Here is a 19,167-nt window from a genome sequence, read left to right as displayed (position 1 = left end):
GAAAACCATCCCACACCTCCACGCTCTACATCTCAGCTCATGACCTGCCCTACATCACCTCTGTGTGCCTCAACTCCCTCCCCGACCCCGTGCACACACATAGTCTACTCCATTGGGCCAGTCTCTGAGTTCCCTGGATTTGATCTCAGCCATCTCTAAATCCTAATCTGATACTAGCCTACTCAGCAGGTATACTCACCTGTTTGCAAGCTCAGATGAGCATGGGCATCAGGAGCCATGTTCTAATTTGATATTCCCTATTTCGGGCAAAGGCCAGTTAGGTGCTCAGTAAACACCAACAGAAGGGGTGGAGGGTGGGGAAAGGGAGGGAAGAGCAGAAGAGAAGGGAGAGGAGGGAGGAGAAAAATGGGGGAAGGAAGGACATGGAGGGGGGAGAGGGAAGGAGGGACAGCTGAAAAATAGATCAAACTTTCCCTCTTGGCTGAGACTCACAAATTCCCTGGAAAATGAAAGCTTTCCAAGCCACACACAGCTTAAGGGCCTCTGCCAAACCCTATGGTTCTGAGAAGTTCCCTTCCTCAGAAAGGACAAAATGTTTGCCCTTTGTAATAAAAGGAAACCAAAATGAAAACACCTCACCTTGCCCCTCCTGTTTATCAGACTGGCAGTTTCCCTCTGTTCCTCTGTAAACAGATGTGCGTCAGAGCAAGGCCACTTGAACTCTACTCCAAAGACTCCCGGCTCCTGGGTCCACATCACAACAAGGCGTGGGTCCCAGAGAAGGCCTTGGATGTCCACAGATTTCTGATGGCTGCAGGGAGCTTGAGAGGGCATGCACCTGGCCCGCTCAGCTGTGCTCCAGCCCAAGGAGCAGAGGTTCAGATCCCTGCCCCCACACCTGCTTGGGGTGCCCCCCTCCCTTGGTGGGAGTGAACCATCAGATGGCCCTATGCCTCGCATTGTCACTGGGACATCTGGAAGGTTCTAGCTGGCTCCTCCCAGCCTCTATTTGGCAGAGTCAGGGTTTCTACCCTGGGATCTACAAGAAGCTCTCAGGGGCAAATGCTGGGAGCCCCTGGCTCCAGCTGATGTGTACAGAATATCCTAGAATACCAAGAGCCCCCTAGATGGACGAGACAGACATGAACATGACAGGTACACCCACAGGTGAGCATCTCTGAAGCTAGGACAGTGCTGCTTGGTGTCTATTTGGGAGTTAAGACGTCATGGGCCCGGCCGGGGGGATTGTCAGCCTTCACTTCTCAGGGTTGGGTGTGGGGTGCCCACCCCTGCTCATGTGATTTCAAGCCGCCATGATGTCAGGGTGTTCCAGGGGTCCTGCAACTCAGCCTGGTGCCTCCGGGCATCACCTTTCATCAGACTTGTGTAGGGCAGGTCCCAGTAGAGACCAGGGCTTGGAGGCTGAGGGCAGGGCAGCCCGCAGAGCCTCGCCTTCACTGGAGCCTGTCCTGGGTCTGAGAGGCCACATTGCGCAGCCCTGAGCCCGAGCCAGGGCTGGGGGGCTCATAGCACAGACGTGTGGGGACAGGCTGGGGTTCTACTTCTGGAAAGGACTCAGCTCCAAAACGTCTTTGCTTGTGTGGGAGAGGGAGCTCATTGCTTGTGTTCCAACTCACCTCCCCACTCCCGCCTCTGCCAAGCTGCCCCTCTCCCAGAGGGGTCCTGGTCCACCGGCTGCCTCCAGCCTCAGTGGTCTCAAAATGGGAAGTCACCTGCCTGGCCTACCTCATCTCAGCCACATCTCCTGGCAGCCCCTCTGAGTGCGCACACACACACATGTACACACACATGTACGCACTCTCTCCCTGCACCCCACACCCCGAAGGTCCCCACGAGCCTCCTTCAGCCACCGCTGCCGCTGCCCTCAGGGGACATCGGACACGAGGCTGAGGCTCACCTTCATCTGAGACATGCTCTCAGTGACCCGGGATAATTCAGGGAGCCTCATAGGGACTCCGTGTCCACATCTGTGAAATGGGAGCTTGCAGCCGGCCGGGAAGCATTCTCATGAGGATCAAATGAGAGAAAGAATGCTTCACAGTGTGTTTATTGAGTACTTACTACAGACCATGAGCTTGAATACATCTCCCTAAAGAGATTCACTCCACATCCCCATGAGATCAGGTAAACTGAGGCACAGGGAGGCTGAGGGACATGCCCAGAGGGTGGCAAAGTATGTCAATAAATCCCAGGCCTTGGACCCCAAGGTTTTCTGCCTCCACCTCAATGTGATAAGTTTGGGCAAAGGAGCAGACCAGGCAGGGCAGAGGTGGACAGGAGAAGCTCCGGCCGCCCGGGCCAGCCATCTGAGCCCACCACCCACCCCAAGCCCTGAACCCTGCAGCCCATGGGCCACTCTGGGCCAGCAGCAGAGCTGAGCATGTTAAAGAGAGGCTGACCCCGGGAGGCAGAGACACCCACAGCCGGGACCCAGGGGTGGCATTGCTGACACATTCCAGATGAAGACTGCCCCATTGCCCCCTTCCCTAGCTCCCACGAGGAGTCGCCTGTATGTTGGGGACCTGCTGCTCTCCCACCCAGCTTCCCAAAAGAGACTTGTGAATTATTGCTCCCCCACAATGCTGCAGGCCTTCCCTTGGGCCCGGCCGGGCAGGGGAGGGGTGGGCAGAGCAGGACTGGGCTGAGATGGACGGGCTGGCCCGGGGAGGGTGGACAAGGCAGGGATGAGCGGGACCCGCCTGGGCTGGGCTGGCTGTGGTGCTGGGAAGGAGCGGGATGCCCAAGGGGATGGGGAGTTACACTAGAATGCAGCAAGACTCTCCGGTGCCCCTGACCTGCTGTGTGACCCGGGCAGTCACCCACCCTCTCTATGCCTGGTCTCTGCCCCAGGAGGTCATGTGGGCGCCTGTCGGGAGGGTCTTCTGGGCATTTCCCTGTGTCATCCCTAAGCAAACCTGCCAAAGAGAAGGCAGGACTGCGGGGGTGGGGGGGGTGTTAGGTAACACCCCAGCGTGTCCCTCTGGCACCTCAGAAGGACGCAGCCAGAGCTGGAACCAGATCTGCCCGGCGCCCGGGAGGTGGCTTCAGCGGCTGGTCCTGCTGGTGGCTGGGGCTGCAGGCTCCGGAGGGTGCACGCGGAGCAGCTGTGAGCCCAGCTCGGATGCCGCTCCCCTCCACAACCCCTGGGAGCGGAGGGCCCCTGCAGTGACCCCCTGGCCCTGCCCGGCCACCGGCCACGCACCCTGCTGCGCAGCCCCCACAACGCCTGCCTGTGGCCCCATCCCCGGCCACCAAGCCGACACTCAGGAGCTGCAGGCCCCCCCGCCAAGAAGAGCCCGGCTGGGGCACCGGGGTCCGTGTCCCCGGGCGAGCCTTCTGCAGGCTGCCACAGCCCGGGCGACAGGCGCTGGAGTGAGGAGCCTCGGGAGGACCAGCCTGGAGCGGGGAGTGAGCCGGCGCCCACATGCCCTGCTGCACGGTGAGTGCCGCCCGGGGAGGGGGCTCCCCTGGGCCCGCGGGGAGGGGGCTTGCGGCAGGCGGGGGTGGTGGGCGCTGTGGACGCTAGACTTGGGGATCTAGAGCCGCGTGGGGAGGGGGCCAGGGAGCGGCAGGTGGCGGGAGCGCCGGGTGTTCTGCTGACTTCTTCCAAGTGCCTGGCGGCTGGCTCTCCGGCCAGGCTGGTACGAGCTCTGCCCGCGGCCCCCAGCAGTGCCCAGCGGGCGGGGACCTGCGGGCGGAGCCGAGGGGGCAGCGGGGCCGGGTGGCCGTGCGGTGCTGCATTGCGCCCACAGCCCGGGCGTTTGCTGGGGCCAGCGCCACCTCCAGGGCGCCTCGGCCGGCCCCCCCCCAACCCCCCCCCCCCCCCCCCCGGCAGGGAAGCCCGCGGGATGGGAGCTTGGCGACTTGTCAGCAGACACGCGCCCCCTTCGTGGTCACTTGTGAAGCAGCGCGCTCTCCCCTCCTCAGTGCCCGCGACTTTCCGCTTCTTTTGCTCTCACCAAATTCTTTTTAAAAAACCAGACTTGGAAAGGGCATTGGGCAGAATGGAGGACGAGGCTGAGGGGTGCTCAGGGTGGTGGGGGGAGTTCCTCTGGACCTGGGAGCACATCGTGGGGTCCGCAGCCCCAGCTCCCCTGGTCCCCGAGGCCGGCAGGGGCAAGGCGTTTGTAAAGAGCTGAGCTCCGGGGACACAGTGCTGGGCCCGGACACCCCTCGTCCTGGAGGAAGCCTGGCCTCGGGCCTGAGATCTTCGGGAGAGCTGCCCCTCAGCCTGAGGTCCAGCCCCACCTCCCCGCATCATGGGGGGACAGTGTCACCTGAAGGCTCCCGTGTGGGGCAGCCGTGGGTCACTTGCAGGTGCTCAGAAGGAGCAGGTGCAGATGCAAACCCAGCTCCCTCCCGGCTCCGTCTTTGGGTGAGCCCCTCACTTTTCCGAATTCTAGCCCGGATCGCTCGCCGTGACATCACCAGCTGCCCGGGACGGTGGGCGCCTGCGCCTCGGAGCCGGCCCTCCGCTGCACTCTCTCCTGCGTTATGTAACGAGAGGTGGCCGCAGCCCGGGGCCCGCGGTCGCAGCAGCCGGGAGAGGAGAGCACCGTTAGCGCTCACAGGGGCAGCAGGGCCAGCTCAGGCCCTCGGTGGGCCCTCGGGGGGAGGCTTCGGGCTGGAGCTCTGGGTTCCCCGGAGAAGAGCTAGTTGGACTGGGCTGGGCCGGCACTGGGCCCTGTGGGGCCTGGGCCTCAGTCTGGCTTCTTCCCCGCTGTGTGTCCTCAGCAGGTGCCCACACCCTCTCTCTCTGCCTTGCTTTCCCAGTCTGCCAAATGGGGGACGGTGGTAGTAATTATTGTGCCCAGCTGGCCATCCTTGTGAGAACTGAATGAGCCCCTGTGTGGGGGGTGGGGGATGGCTGGCACGTCCCGACACAATGCTTCACGTGTGCTGGCCGCTGTTACCGGATATTTAACTCAACAGTCATTAGCTGCGATGCGTGTCTTCTACTCATCTTTGCAGGCAAACGAATTTATGTCTCAGGCAGTTATGGGGCAAGACAGGCTTATAGGGGTGAGATACAGTGCCTCCAGGCCAGGGGCTTAAAGCCCCCGTGCTCAGTGAAATGCCCCCTAAATGCAGGGCTACACAGAAGGCTCTCTGTAGGTACGCGGTGTCTCTCTGGGCTCTGCCCCCAGGGCGGCTGACCCCGCGGCCATGCTCTGCAGCCGCCAGCCGGGTCTGAGCCTCTGATCCCAGCAGGTAAGATCCCTCCACCACCAGAGGCCAGCAGGGGAGCCACCCAGACTTTCCCATAGGAGCTTCCCAGCCTCCGCAGCAAGGGGACATCAGGTCCGCTCAGCATCCCCGCCCCCTGAAGGAGCCCCAGGCTGGGTGGTCTCCGGTCACCCTCCCAGGAGTCGCTGTGTGCAGGTCCCAGGGCTGGTCCCCACCTGCAGCCCCTCAGGGGACGCAGCTCCCAGTGACGTCGACATTCCCACTGCCCCTGGCTGCTCCTCACCCTGGCTGCCTGCATGGAGGAGGTGAGGAGAGGAATACTAAGTAGCAACCTCACATCCTCAAGCTCTGCCCCCGCAGCCAGGGAAGGAGGAGAGCGGCCCAGGATGCAGGGCGCTGTGCACACAGCCCGGCTGAGGCAGAGGCGGCAGGCGCTGGTCCTGGGCCCCTCCCCAGATGCTGGCCCCTCCCTGCCTCTTCTCCTGCACAGAACCCACCCGTGGTGATGGGCGTGTTGGGGGGCCTAGGAGCTGACAGGAGCCAGAGAAGGAGGTGAAGGTACTAGATACTGGGGGGGGGGCCTGTGTGAGCGATGAGAGGGGGCTGGACAGCCCCAGGCTAAGCCTCCTGGCTGGGCTCCTGCCTCCATTCCCAAGGAGCCCCCGTGGACCTCCGGGTCCCACGCAGGCCCTGATGCCCAGACCTCCCCCCACCCCCTCGCTGCCTCCTGCCTCCCCCTGCCCCCGGGGCGGGCTCTGGCAGGGCTGTCTCCTCTTCACCCTCCCCTGGGCGAGGCTGGGGCAGACAAGGATGCCCAGACCCTGCCAGTCAAGGAGCCCGCTCGCTGTCCAGCACCAGGGCGACCCGGGATGTGTCCCAGGGACCTTCTGGGCCTTGATTCCCAGCTGACGACCTGCACATCTCAGCTGGCTGACTGAGTCAGAAGCCAGCATCTTCCAGATGGCCGTCCTCGGCTGGCCCATCCATCCTTGTCACACACATGCCCGTCTTCCAGACCCCTGCCCTCCCAGGAGCCCTGGGTGCCCGGCCCTCCCTCTCCCGTCCCTCGGGCTGCCCTGGCTCCTTCCCCAGGCCCGGCTGGGCCCCGAGGACTGGCTCAGCAGGAGGGTGGCTCGCAGGCTGGGGAAGGAGCCCCCCACCTCACAACAGAACGACCTGAGAGACTGGCCCTTTCCCTCAGTCAGGCTTGCTCGGCGCATTAACAGCAAGGGCGCGCCAGACACCACGTGGGACCCGCACCCCTTCTCTGACCAGCAGCTCCTCTGTCTGTCCAGCCATGAATATTGTCACCAAACACTTACGGGCCCTGTTCCCGTGTAAGGTCCTTCGGGGCCAGGAGACGCAGGCAAGAGCTACACGGGGAGCCCCGGGGGAAAGACTCAGGGCAGATGGGTAACGAATCAGTGGGGTTTGCGGTCTCCACCACCCCAGCCAGGCCCAGGGCCAGCAGGTGCAGGGCGCTGTCATGATCACAGTTCCTGAGTCCACTGTCCCCCGGGACCCCTCCTTCAATCCCCACAACCACCTGTGAGTAAGGGCCTCAATGACCCCATTTTACAGGTGGGGAAACTGAGGCACGAGGCAGTTTGTATTAGCTAGTGCTGTGTAACAAATTGCCCCAAACTTGGCAGCTTAAAATGACCCCCAGCTACTATTTCCTGTGGGCTGATAGTTCCGGCAGACCTGCTGGGTCCTGAGCTCGGAGGCTCACAGACAGAAATCAGGGTGCCGGCCCAGGGCTCTCCTTCTGCCGGCTCGAGGGAGGAACCTGTTTCCATGCTCCTCTGGGTGGTTGGCCAGATTCAATTCCTTGCAGCTGTAGGACTGAGGTCCCGTTTCCTTCCTGGCTGCCTGCGGGTCCACCCGAGGCCCCTGCCACGAGGCCCCTCCATCTGTAAGCCAACCACAGCCTCACACGTTCGGGAGCCCCGCTCCTCAGTCTCCGACCCCAACCCCCAGACCCAACTGTAAGGCCCACCCGGAAAGTTTCCCTCATGAACCCAAAGTCAACCAACCAGGGACCTCAATCCGCAAAGAGCCCTTCTTCGAGTCACGTGATGCCATCTCGGGCGCAGCTGTTTCTACTCTCCTACTCACCTGTTCCCACACCCAAGGCGGGGTCATCAGGTCCTGGAATTCTGCAGGCCCCAGAGGTTCGGTCACTTTCAAGGTCAAACAGCTCGTCCTGTGGTCACCAACGGAGGAGGCCGGGCTCTGGGGAACCAGCCCACCAGGGAGGGAGTGCCAAGCCCAGGTGGGCAGGCGCCAGGAAGCACATGCATGTGGGAACCCCGGGGGCCGTGTCAGAGCACAGAGTGTGGCCTGGAGAGCCAAGGAGGAGGCCAGGAGTGCGGCGAGCAAACACCCTGGCTGCAGAAGGGGGCTACGCAGGGCCTTTGGGCTCACACCCGCCTCCAGATCCAGCATGTGGCTGTCCAGATGGGGGGCCAGCCGAAGATCCTGGGAGGTGCCGGGCAGAACTGAGGGGGGAGAGACCCCTGCTTCCTAGGCCCCATCTGCAGCGGTTCGTGGCGAGGCCAGGCCATTGAGAAGAGGCCCGGCTGCCTCTGCTGCTGAGGAAGTTTGGGAGCAAGGGGGTGGGGGTGGGGGGGCTGCTGGGAGAGGGTCTCCACATTGACGTGACCTTGGGAGAGCTGCTGTCCTTCCGTCCACGTGTTTCCTGTCTGTCCGCCCAAATGGCCGCCCAGGAGGTGGGACCTCTCTGCTTTGCTCCCCGCGGGGCTCGGGGCTCGCAAGGTGCACACAGTGCTTGGTCCAGGGCAGCGTGGTAATGATACTGGGACCGACCAACTTCGAGGCCACCACCTGCCAGCCCACCTGCAGAGCAGACCGTGCTCCCAGGGCCCCTCCGGAGAGAGGCAGGCCAGCAGATGGGGCCAGGCCCACGCAGGCCAGCCTTGTCCTGGGCCCGAGCTCCAGCAGTCCCCGTACCCTGGGCAGTGGAGGCCACGGCTGCAGGGCTCGCAGCCTCCTGCCAAGAGGCCGGGGTGGGGGGGAGCCGCCCCCGTCGCTCTCCTGACCCCCTGCAGCTTGCGGTAGCCACAGGCCTCCGCCAGCCGTCCTTGTCAGGTGTGTGAAGGAGAGGGCAGGTGGCGCGGGCCTCCTGGCACAGATGGGCCCGTCAGCTGCCTTAGATTACAGCTCGCCCCCCTAGCCTGCAAGGCTGTCTCCTCCCTCTCTCCTTGTGCAGGCTCTCACTCATTTCCCTCTGCCCCGCCGGGGTTCTCTGCAACATCCAGAGGGCACAGGACTCGCGGGTGGGCGCGGGCAGGGATTGCTACGGCCAGGGCATCAGCAAGGAGGCCTTTCCAGGTGCCAGGCCCCGGGCTCAGGGCTTCGTGCAAATGCCGTCGCCGAGCACTGGTTGGACCGCCTTGGAACGCGCCCCCCCCCCCCCCGCCAGCCCCCAGCCGTGAAACACTCGAGGGGGTCTGGAGAACAGCATGGGCACCGCCCCCGCTGGAGGGGCTCCCTCCCGGTCAAGCCGGAAAATCAACAGTCAGGAGAGCTGGACGGGTGGGGAGCAGGGGTGGGGTGGGGGTGCAAACAGGTGTGAGCAGGGGGCCAGGAGCTCAGGAAGCTACCAGAGGAGGTGGGGAGGACCTGGGGCCCAAGGCCGGGCGGGATCCCTGAGCTGGTGAGCCCCCTGCCCAGCCCCTCTCCTCTCCGGCACCTGAGACGTTTCCTCCTTTCTCCAAGACGGGGAAAGGCCACGTTTAGTTTGGCCAATCACAGGCCACGTGATCACAACCTGGCATCAGGGCTCTTCCCACACCTGCTTGTCACCTGTCCCCCACTCGTGAGCCCCCCCGAGAGCCTTGCCAGGGCCCCGGGATGCCTCTGTCTTCCACCTGGGCAGCAGCTGCAGATCCGCGTCCTGGGGCGGCTATAACCAAGCACCACAGACGGGGGGCTACCCGTCGGGCATCCAGTCCCTTCCAGACCTGGGGGCTGCAAGTCTGAGATCTGGTGTCCGCAGGGCTGGTTCCTCCTCGGGGCTGAGCGGGAGTCTGGTCTAGCCGTCTGTCCTGGCTCCTGGTGTCCCAGGCCGGCCGCTTGCCGCAGGGGAGCTGATCACCTCCCTCGCCAGGCCCCTCTGCCAGACCCAGCCCCACACGCCCACAGGGAGACTTCCTGCCGGTTGTGGCCCGTTTGAGAAGTCCCTGGGTGGCCCTGGCCTGCCGGGCAGGGGCAGATTCCAAGCTGGCCTGTTCCTGCCCCTGAGCAGGTGTGAGGAGGCTTTTCATCCCCACTTGTCCCCGGAGCAACTTCCCTTCTTCCCAGCAGAAGTCGCTGTGGGGTAAGGGTTTGCTAACCTGGTCCCTGGAGGTTCCGTTGGGGCCGCGCAGGGAAGAGGTGGGCGAGGGAGGAGCAGGTGGGAGGAGGTGCAGGTGGGCGGGGCTGAGAGGCGCGCGGAGCTCGGCTGGAGCCCGAGGCTACCATGTTCACCATGCCCGCGCCGGCGGCCAGGGAGCCCGGGGGCAACTCTGAGCTGACGCACCAATGAGGACTGTTGTGCTGGACCAGGGCCATTGTCAACACCACTACCCACCCATCCTGACCACTGAGACGTGTGGAGCATTAATGGAGCGCCTACTGCATGCCAGGCACAGGGCCCTGCTGTTCACGAGCATTCTCTCATTGAACCCTCCTAAAAGCCTGGCCGAGGAAGTGGTGTTCAAACTTCCCTTTTATGGGACCGGGAGGCTGGGGCTCAGCACGATAACCTGCTGAGCTGTCTGCTGGAATGAAGCCTCAGAGACAGCTGATGATTGCTCCACACCTTTCTCCGCCCCCTCGCTCAAAAGCTATTCTCCGAGGGAAGAGATGCTTATCATACATCTCCTTTGGATCAAGATGATTGAGGTTTTGCCTCCCAGGGAGAATACAGAGCTTCTTAGTGAAAGACTCCAGATAAGCTACTGGCAATCACCCACACGCTTAGTGTGAATGAGCAGGTAGCATGCGGAGCTGTCAGGACCAGGTCCGCAGAGCCCTGGGTGTCCAGGAGCCATCAAGCATACACAGAGAACCTCATACCGGACTTCAGGGGAGCTCCCTAAGTACGGGGGTGCACCCCGCAAGAGAGCCCCAGAAGGCAGCAAAAGGCTGGCTGGCCCTTCAGAAAGAGGAACATCCACCCCCAACGCTGCCCACCGTGGGACCAGGGGCTACCCGGCAGGGATGCCGAGATGAGCCCCTGGTTCTGCCTCAGCGTTCCCTATGCTCCTGTCCCATCAGGGGCGCCTGGTCAGCCTGGAGGCAGGGGAGGGGACCGAGGGGTTGGGGAGGTGAGGAGGGTGCAGCAGAGAGACCAGGGCCCTACAGACACGTGGAGCCCACTGGGCCGGCCAAGAAGGCCGTCTCCGTCCCCAGAGGCCCCGCGGGAGGGTCCCCTTTCTGCCACTCCTCTCTCTAGCCAGGAAAGGGTGGCCTAACCTGGGTGGGGGAGGGCAGGGGTAACAGTTCCGGGACTGCCCCCCATCTTCCCTCAGCCTCCTGTTTCAGGAGGGATCTGACCAAGGATCCCTAAAGACCTACATGGGCCAGGAGGCCAGAAAGTGCCAGAAAGAACACACGGGCCAGTGGGAAAGCGTAGGGCTGTCTGCAGGCCTGGGGCGCTTCCCGGCCAGTCGTCCTGCCCGATCCCTGGCCACACCCCTCGCCTGTGGGGCTCCGTACCAGCTGCACCCCGAGTGTGTGTCCCCGGGGCTGGGGGCTCCTGCTCACTGTGTGCAGGGCCGGCAGCAGACGCCACCATCCTCCCCAGAGGCCAGCTCTCAGACACACCAGCCTCCCCCCTCCTTTCTGGGTGCCGAGGGGGCCCTGGTGACCTTCTGGGGTAACAGAGCCCTGGCGGGTCCCCCCTACTCCTCCCTTGCATCCCCCCACCCCGAGCCCAGCGCTGAAATCCCAGCAGCCCACAGGGGTGGGGGGAGACGACCACTCGCAGTGCTTTGCTCCAAGTGACCTATTTCTAAAATAGAGAGGCGTTTGTGCATGCGTTGGGGGGGGGGGGTCATGTGCCCGCACCCACCAGGCCTCCCGCTTCTGTAAAAGGAAGTAGCGAAGTCCAGCCAGGCTGTCCCTCCCTCCCCGTTCCTTTCCATTCTGCGATCCTCCAGGGGTGGGGGAGACCTTCATGCCCCAGAACCTGGGGGGTCTGGCCTTCAGTGCCCTGGGCCCTGGCTCAGCAAAAGAGCCGCGCTGCTTGTGGCCACCTGCCGTGTTTGGGGCTGGGGGCTGCCCCAAGGACCCGATTCATCTGCCCGACGGTGCATCCACATTACCTGGGGCGCTTGCACAACTCCCGAGGCCTGGACCCGCCCTACCCTGCCACCAGTTACAAGGACTCCCTGGGGGGGCCCTTGGGGGGTCTGGGTGAGGCTCGTAGGCTGCCAGGGAGGGGCTTTATGGGAGGGGGTAGGGACTCCAGAGCTCAGGAGGCCAATGACCTGACTTGGAAAACAGGTTGGAAATGAGGAGGAGGGGGCTGAGTGACCACAGGGGGGCCGTCTGGGGAGCCACCCACAGAGAGCAGACTCAGCCACACGGATAAAGAGAGCCAAACCTCCCTGACCAGGACCAAAGGAGAGTACAACATCCCAGGACCAAGGACATCGGAATCCCCTCTGACTCACCTGCTGGACATGGAGCCCTGCTGAGCCCCCCCACCCAATCCTCTCGAGAACCTGACAGATGGGGGGGCCACCCCCCTGGGGCTCACGGCCAAGGGACTCGGGGGAGGCGAATGAGCCAGGGGATGCCTGGGAGGGCTTCCAGGAGGAAGTGAGGCCAGAGCCCAGAGCTGCAGTGGAAGCCGTGCAGGCTGGGAACAGCGGGTCCCAGTGGAGGGAGGATGCCAGGCGCACGCCAGGCTGAAGGACGTGCCTTTCCGTCGCTTTATTGTTTTCCCCTTAATATTCTTGGCCCACGTGCAGTCAAGTCCTGGCGTCAGCTCCCACATTCACACCCCTTGGCTTCATTGAGAAGCTGTGGGTTCCCAAACAGCTCTCGGCTCTCCAGGCCTGCTCCCTTCCTCGCTGGGAGCCACCGCTCTGCACCTTCCGCTTCCAGCATAGACGTCCTCAGGAGCCCCGTTCCTAGGTTGAGTGAGCGTAAGAATCATCTGCTAGCCAAAAATGCCCACCCCCTGGCCCCTCCAGGAATCAGTGGGTCTCGCCTAGGACCCTGGAATCTGCATTCGGAGCTCTATGCTGATGAGCCCCCAGATCCTGGTAGCAGAGGCCGCCTCTCTGTGGGCACATCTGGGGCCCGACCAGCCCCGCAGATGAAGCCAGGCCGGTGAGCGGACACACCTCTGCTCCACCAGCCCTCTGCCCACGCGTGGGTATTTAGCGAGGACCTGCTGCTACGCAGGTGTGCACAGGACCCCCCCCCCCACAGCCCCCACGGCTGAGCATGGACACGCGGTAGGGCCCAGGGCTTCCGGACGCTTCTCCCGGGGATCAGACACTCGCCTTCACGCGAAGCAATGACCCAACGAATAAAAACGGTGATAGTCTGGTTGCAGCGCGAGTCCCGTTCTGTCCCTCCTACAGCCGACGCTTTTAACCACGAACGCAGCAGACGAGCTACTTCTCTGTGTGACTTGCCTGCACTCTTAGGAAATCGCATTCCACTGTGCCTTTTTTTAGGCCTGATGCTCCTATTTACGTTGACATCAACTACACCACGTAAATTCCTAAATCTGAACGCTTTGAAATCCATGGTTCCATTTCAAGCCAAGTTTATTTTCATTAATAAAAGTCTTCAGGAAAAAAGTCTTCAGTGAAGAAAGTCCCCCTTGCACATACCTTCATCGTAGAATCCTGGAGCTGGAAGGATGCGCGGTCACGTCCCACCTTCCCGCCCCAGACGGCAACGTGGCCTGCGCGGGAGGCTGAAACGCCGGCTCGCCCACACAGACTCAGGAGTCAGCAGTCGAACTCTTACCCACTGAGCTGGCTGCAGCCTCTGAATCCTTCTAGAGAATGCACTGGGCCCTGGTTCTGCCCCTGGGGTTGCTCACAACAGGGCAGCACCTTCAAGCATTCCACTTCCCCACACACAGCCCACCCCTAGGGCTCTCTTCTAGGTCCACTCCTATTTATCTGTGTCTTTCTTTGTGCCCACTGGTGATCTCAAGCGCTCAGGTGGGCTTAAGCAGGTTACAATACATCAGTATCATCACCGCCTATGATACACGCACTATACCTCTGTTAATGTGACCTAAGAGTGTGTGTGTGTGTGTGTGTGTGTGTGTGTGTGCGTGTGTGGCATCTGTATCACGTGCCCCAGTAACAAATTAATGAGATTCTCCTTCAGACAATATTTGGATTTATTAAGGGCCCTGGGTAAGTCCTAGCCTGAGGGTCAGTGTCTGGGGAATTTGGGAGCTCACAGCCACCAGCACCCAGGCTTCTCAGCTCACCTGTTCCCATCACAATGTTCATACTCACCTGTGCACATGCAGGGTCAGCCGCCCCCACGCCTGGGAAAGGCACCCCTCAGACACATAAGGAATCAAATCCTTCCTTTGTCATTGGGGCTGTGAGACCTCAGGCAAGTCACTGAACCTCTCTGAGCTTCAAGTCCTCATTCATAAGCTAGCAAATGGGTGTCATGGTGACAGCCCCCAGCTGGTGGGCACACAGGTAGCTCCCCATAAGTAACCTGTCCCTCCTGCCTCCCGGGCTGTGTCATTCCCGTAGACTTGGCCACTCATCAATTCTCAGTAGCTATGGGGTCCCAGGGATGACCCAGCTGTAAGCAGAAGGCAGGTGTCCCCTCCACTGTTGATGGAAAGGGGGAGGCTAAAGAGAGAGAGACCCCAGGCAGATTAGGTGCATATCGTGGGCCGTGGGACAGCACCTCCAGGAGCTGAGTTGATTGAGGATTTCCAAGCTATGAAATCATGTCTTCCTGGGCCAGGGTTAGTGAGCATTTTAATTGGATTTCCAAGCCCACCCACCCTCAACCAAGATGAATGGCACCGCCTGGTCCACCAGCACTTGTCCACTGACACGACAGAGAATCACTTACCCACTGGCCCTACAAACCACAGATCAGACTCAGAGATAGCAAACCGGGCCACAGCAGGTGCACGGGGCATCCGTGGCAGCCCCTCCTCCCCATGAAACTCAGCGGCAAGGTGGCCTGTCGTGGGGCCAGCCAGGCTGGGGAGCTCCTCCCCAGTGCCCTGAAAGGACCTTGCCAAGGACCACCCTGCTGGACGTCCCTGCCCAGCCTGAGACCTGAGCACAGAGGCGCATTGCTCTGGGTGACCCTTCACTTCCCGGGGACACCCCGCTGGCTCCCCTGCAGGCTCCCCCGCACGGGGTGTTATGCGCATACTAGCCAGGGGTCTCTAGAGAAGCAGAATCAGTGGGGTGTCGAGAGGTCTATACAAGAGGAGACTTGTCGTAGGAATTCACTCACGCCGTTGTGGAGGCCGAGAAGTCCCCTGATCTGCCGTCTGCAAGCTGGGAAGCCGGTGGTGTGATTCAGTCTGAGTCTAAAGGCCTGAGAACTAGGGGGTCACAGGTGTAAGTCCCAGAGTCTGGAAGCCCAAGAACCAGGAGCTCCAACACTGAGGGCAAGGGAAGATGGATGCCTCAGCTCCAGAAGAAAGAAAGAATTCGCCTTTCTTTACGCCTTTGTCCCACTTGGGCTCCCAGTGGACTGGATGATGCCCACCCTGCTGGTGAGGGCCGGTCCTTTACTCGGTCTGCTGAACCCAATGCTGGTCTCTCAGAAACACCCTCCCAAACACACCCAGAATAGCATTGTGCCACCTGTCTGGACGTCCCTTAGACCAGTCAAGTTGACACATAAAATAGGCCATCACAATGGGCTTTTGTGAACATTTGTTTCTTCCCTGTCTGCCCTGGCCTAAGAATGAACGTGTGAGTAATGAAGATGCCCTGATGGTTCACGTGCTCCGTGGATGTGTGCAGGGACTCAGGGCGAGCTGCTCCTGCTCCCGGTGAGGGCGCCACTCCTCCGACAGTTGCCGTCCATCCTGGTGGGCATGAAGTGGTCTCTCCCTATGGCCCTGATTTGCATGTCCCCGAGGATCGGTGATGTGCAGCATCTTTCCGTGTGCTTATTGGCCATTTGTATGTCTTCTTTGGAGAAGTGTCTCCTCAAGTCCTTTGCCCATTTTTGAATCTCATTTGTTGTTATTGAGTTGTAGGAGATCTTTATATATGCTAGATATCAACCCCTTACCAGATATGTGGTTTGCAGATATTTGCTCCTTCTGTGGGTCGCCTTCTCCCTCCGGGGATGGTGATCTGTGATGCACAAAAGTTTTCAATCTTAATCAAGTCCACTTTATCTATTTTTTTCTTTTGTTGCCTGTGCCTTTGGCATCACGTCCAAGAAATCACTGCCCAACACGGTGTCACGAAGCTTTTCCTCTGTGTTTTCCTCTAGAGGTTCTATAGTTTCAGCTCTTACATTTAGGGCTTTGATCCATCTTGAGTTAATTTCTGTATATGGTGTGAGGTAGGGTCCAACTTCACTCTTTTGCATGTGCATGTCTGGTTCTCCCAACACCATTTCCTGATAATCCCCCCATTGAGTGGTCTCGGCAGTCTTGTTGCAAATCGTTTAACCAGATATATGAGGGTTTATCTCTGGGCTCTCTACTCCATTGGTCTGTACATCTGTCTTTATGTCAGGACCACACTGTTTGAGATAACGTAGCTTTGTAGTAAGTTTTGAAATCGGGAAGCATAAATCCTCCAGCTTTGTTCTTCTTTTTTAATATCGTTTTGGGTGTTGGGGGGCCCTTGTGATTTCGTATGAATTTTTGGATGGATTTTTTTATTTTCTGCAAAGAAGTCATTGGGATTTTGCTAGAGATTGCGTTGAATCTGTAGATGACTTTGAGTCGTATTGACATCTTAATGGGCAGTTCCTTTTTGCCCTGGACCCCCAGGTGGAAAGGGTCCAGGGCAAAAAGGAACTGCCCATTAAGATGTCAATACGACTCAAAGTGGGTATTGCGCCAGTGGGTAAGTGATTCTCTGTCGTGTCAGTGGACAAGTGCTGGTGGACCAGGCGGTGCCATTCATCTTGGTTGAGGGTGGGTGGGCTTGGAAATCCAATTAAAATGCTATAACGCCCAGGTATAGAGTCCTAAGGGAGAGAGGACATGGCAGAAAAGCAGAGAAACTACTTTTCTGAGTCTCGACCTGCACAGTCCATTACAGCAGCCACTAGTTACACTGGCCCACTCAAACAGATGCCAAATTCATTAAAATTCATTTCCCCATCGCACAAGCCATATTCCGAGAGCTCGGCAACCACACGTGGCTGCTGGCCACCAAACCGGGTCACACGGCTTCCCAGACATTTCCATCACTTCAGAAAGTTGGGTTGAATGGTGTCATCCTAGACTTTTTGTTTGTTTTCTCCCTTTATTCCAGCAAAGGAACAATAAAAAAATACATGAACTCATCCTGTCACCAAGTCTGAGAGTAAAAACCAAATATGACCATTTTCTCCCTTTTAAGGCAGAACTAGGAGATGATTTAAAAAAAAGAGCATTTCCAGTTCAATTGTATCTAAATACACTTTATTACCTGAACACATCGAGATTTACAAGGGTTAGAAGGGCTAGCTAATTGTCGTTACATACAGTGACTCGTGCAGTCCGTTTGCCCAGAATTAATCTTCTGCCGAGCATCTCCAGCCTGGGCTCATGTGACATTGATTGTGTGTTCTGTGTGGAGCTGGAATCGATAACTGGGAAAACAGATCAATTCAGGGGCCAGAGAGCTACCACAGAAGAGGTGTTTGCATTAATTTCAGGGACTTGGGCCTGTGTGCTCTTCCTTCAATATGTGTGATAAGTGAATCCACCGGATTCGACTGAGTTGTTTCTGTTTGAAGAGCACTTGCCTTCATCCCATGGGACACATAGAGTTGAGCAGGTGGGTTTCCCATTTCAGGTGACCCTACGTTGGAGAACACTGGGCTGAAGCAAGACATTTGATAAAAATACACAGTAGGGAAGAAATGGCGTCGACCAAAGAGAAATAGATGATCAGTTACCGATAATTTAAGACTGAGACTTCAAACGGTTACCAACGTATTCCTTTTTCAAGCATAAGTGATGCACATTATCCTCTTAGTTTCCGGAGTTCATCATCGTGATGCGCTCTGGCAAACACCGGTTATTTCTGTGGTCTGTTTCTGTGTTAGGTTGTTTGTGTTTGTTTTGAGTCTACATGGAAGTGAGACCATGCAGTGTTTGTCTTCCTCTGACCTATTTCACTTGTCGTAATACCCTCTGGGTCTGTGCATGTTGTTGAAGATGACAGGACTCCATTCTCTGTTATGACTGAATGGTATTCCATCTCGTGTGTGTGTGTTTGTATACCACTTCTTCTTTATCCATTCATCTGTCCATGGACAATTAGATTGTTCCCAAATCTTGCCTGTTGTAAATAATGTTGCGATAAACAGGGCTGCAGATATTTTTGCAAATTAGTGTTTTCTTTTCTTTTTATTTTTCAGATAAATACCCAGTAGTGTGATTGCTGGATCATAGGGTAGCTCTATTTTTAATTTTCTGAGGAACTTCCATGTTGTTTTCCAGAGTGGCTGCACCAGCTTGCATTCCCACCAGCCACGTAAGAGGGGTCCAGTTTCTCCGCATCCTCGCCAAAACTTGTTGTTTCTTGTGTTTTTGATTTTAGCCATTCTGACTGGTGTGAGGTGGTATCCTATTGTGGTGTCGATTTGCATGGCCCTGGTGGTGAGGGCTGTTGAGCATCGTTTCCTGTGCCTGTTGATCATCTGTGAGTCTTTGGAGAGAAGTCTGTTCATGTCTTCTGCCCATTTTTAAATCATGTTGGTTTTTTTTCATGATATTAAGCTGCAGGGAGTTCTTTATATAGTTTGGCTACTAACCCCTGTTGGATGTATGATTTGCAAAGATCTTCTTCCGTGCAGTAGGTGGCCTTGTTGTTTTGCTGGCTGTTTCCTTTGCTGTGCAGAAGCTTTGGTTTGCTGTAGTCCCGCTTGTTAATTTTAGCTCTTGTTGCCCCTGCCTGAGGAGACTGGCCTGAAAACGCATCGCCAAGACCGATGTCAGAGAAGTTGCTGCCTCTGTTCTCTTGTAGGAGTTCTCAGGCTCCTGGTCTCACATTTGGGTCTGCCACCCACTTGGAGCTGATTGGTGCATGCTGGGAGGCAGGGGTCCAGCTCCGTTCCCTGCAGGGACTGTCCAGGCTGGACTTCAGTAAGGTGCAAGAGGCCCAAAGTGGAAATATAAAAATCCGCAGTCTGAACAGGCTGAGATTCTTTCCACAAAGTAGGGCCTCAAATAAAAATCAAGGCAATTATGGTCAGTTGTTGGAAGGCAGAGTTACAATTCTGACGGAGGGTGTGGACGTTGAGGAACTGGTTTTCATTATGAAGCAGGAAGGAAGGAGGGGGAGTGGTGGACACTGGTGGTGCCCACGGAGGACTTCTCTGGAGTCCACCTCTCACCCCAAGGAGCTGCAGGAGCTGCGGGCTCAGCCTGGCCCTGTGTGCACCCAGGGACAGGAGACCCAGACCCTGTTCTCTCCTTGCAAAGACCACCCTCGACAGCCCCACCTGTGTCTCCCCTACCTTCAGTGAATGGATGAGGATCCCCCTATCCTCCTGTGGTCAGCACCAGGGGGCTGCACCCACTGCCCCCGCCCCCTCCAAAGCGGAGCCTCCGCAGCAGCCCCCTCCCCCCAAGTCTGCCGCATGCCCTTTCCTCTTCGGCCGACAATATAAGGTGTGAGCTGCAGGGCTGTGGCTCCCTGGCCCGTCCCCGGACACTCCCAGGCCCTGACAGCTCAGGGGAACAATGACGGCGAAGGGCCTGGCTGCAGCACACACCCACGTCTGGGGACAGTGCCAGGTCCCCCGCCAGGAGCTGTGTCTGGGAGGACTGCCCCACACTCG

The 19,167-nt window shown here is 58.9% G+C and overlaps 1 protein-coding gene across 1 annotated transcript in view; it reads left to right on the top strand.

Moving 5' to 3' along the window:
- The first annotated feature begins 3,257 nt into the window (after positions 1-3,257).
- The window catches only part of OSBPL5 (oxysterol binding protein like 5), a 75,400-nt gene continuing 59,490 nt past the window's right edge, over positions 3,258-19,167 (top strand). The window contains exon 1 of the mRNA XM_078057630.1: positions 3,258-3,421. Within this exon, the coding sequence (XP_077913756.1) occupies positions 3,407-3,421 (15 nt within the window). The 5' untranslated portion in view covers positions 3,258-3,406. The remainder of the gene's footprint in view (positions 3,422-19,167) is intronic.

The sequence above is a fragment of the Halichoerus grypus genome, chromosome 11 (assembly GCF_964656455.1).
Source record: "Halichoerus grypus chromosome 11, mHalGry1.hap1.1, whole genome shotgun sequence".
Classification (NCBI taxonomy): Eukaryota; Metazoa; Chordata; class Mammalia; order Carnivora; family Phocidae; genus Halichoerus; species Halichoerus grypus.
This window is presented reverse-complemented; position numbering and strand designations above follow the sequence as displayed.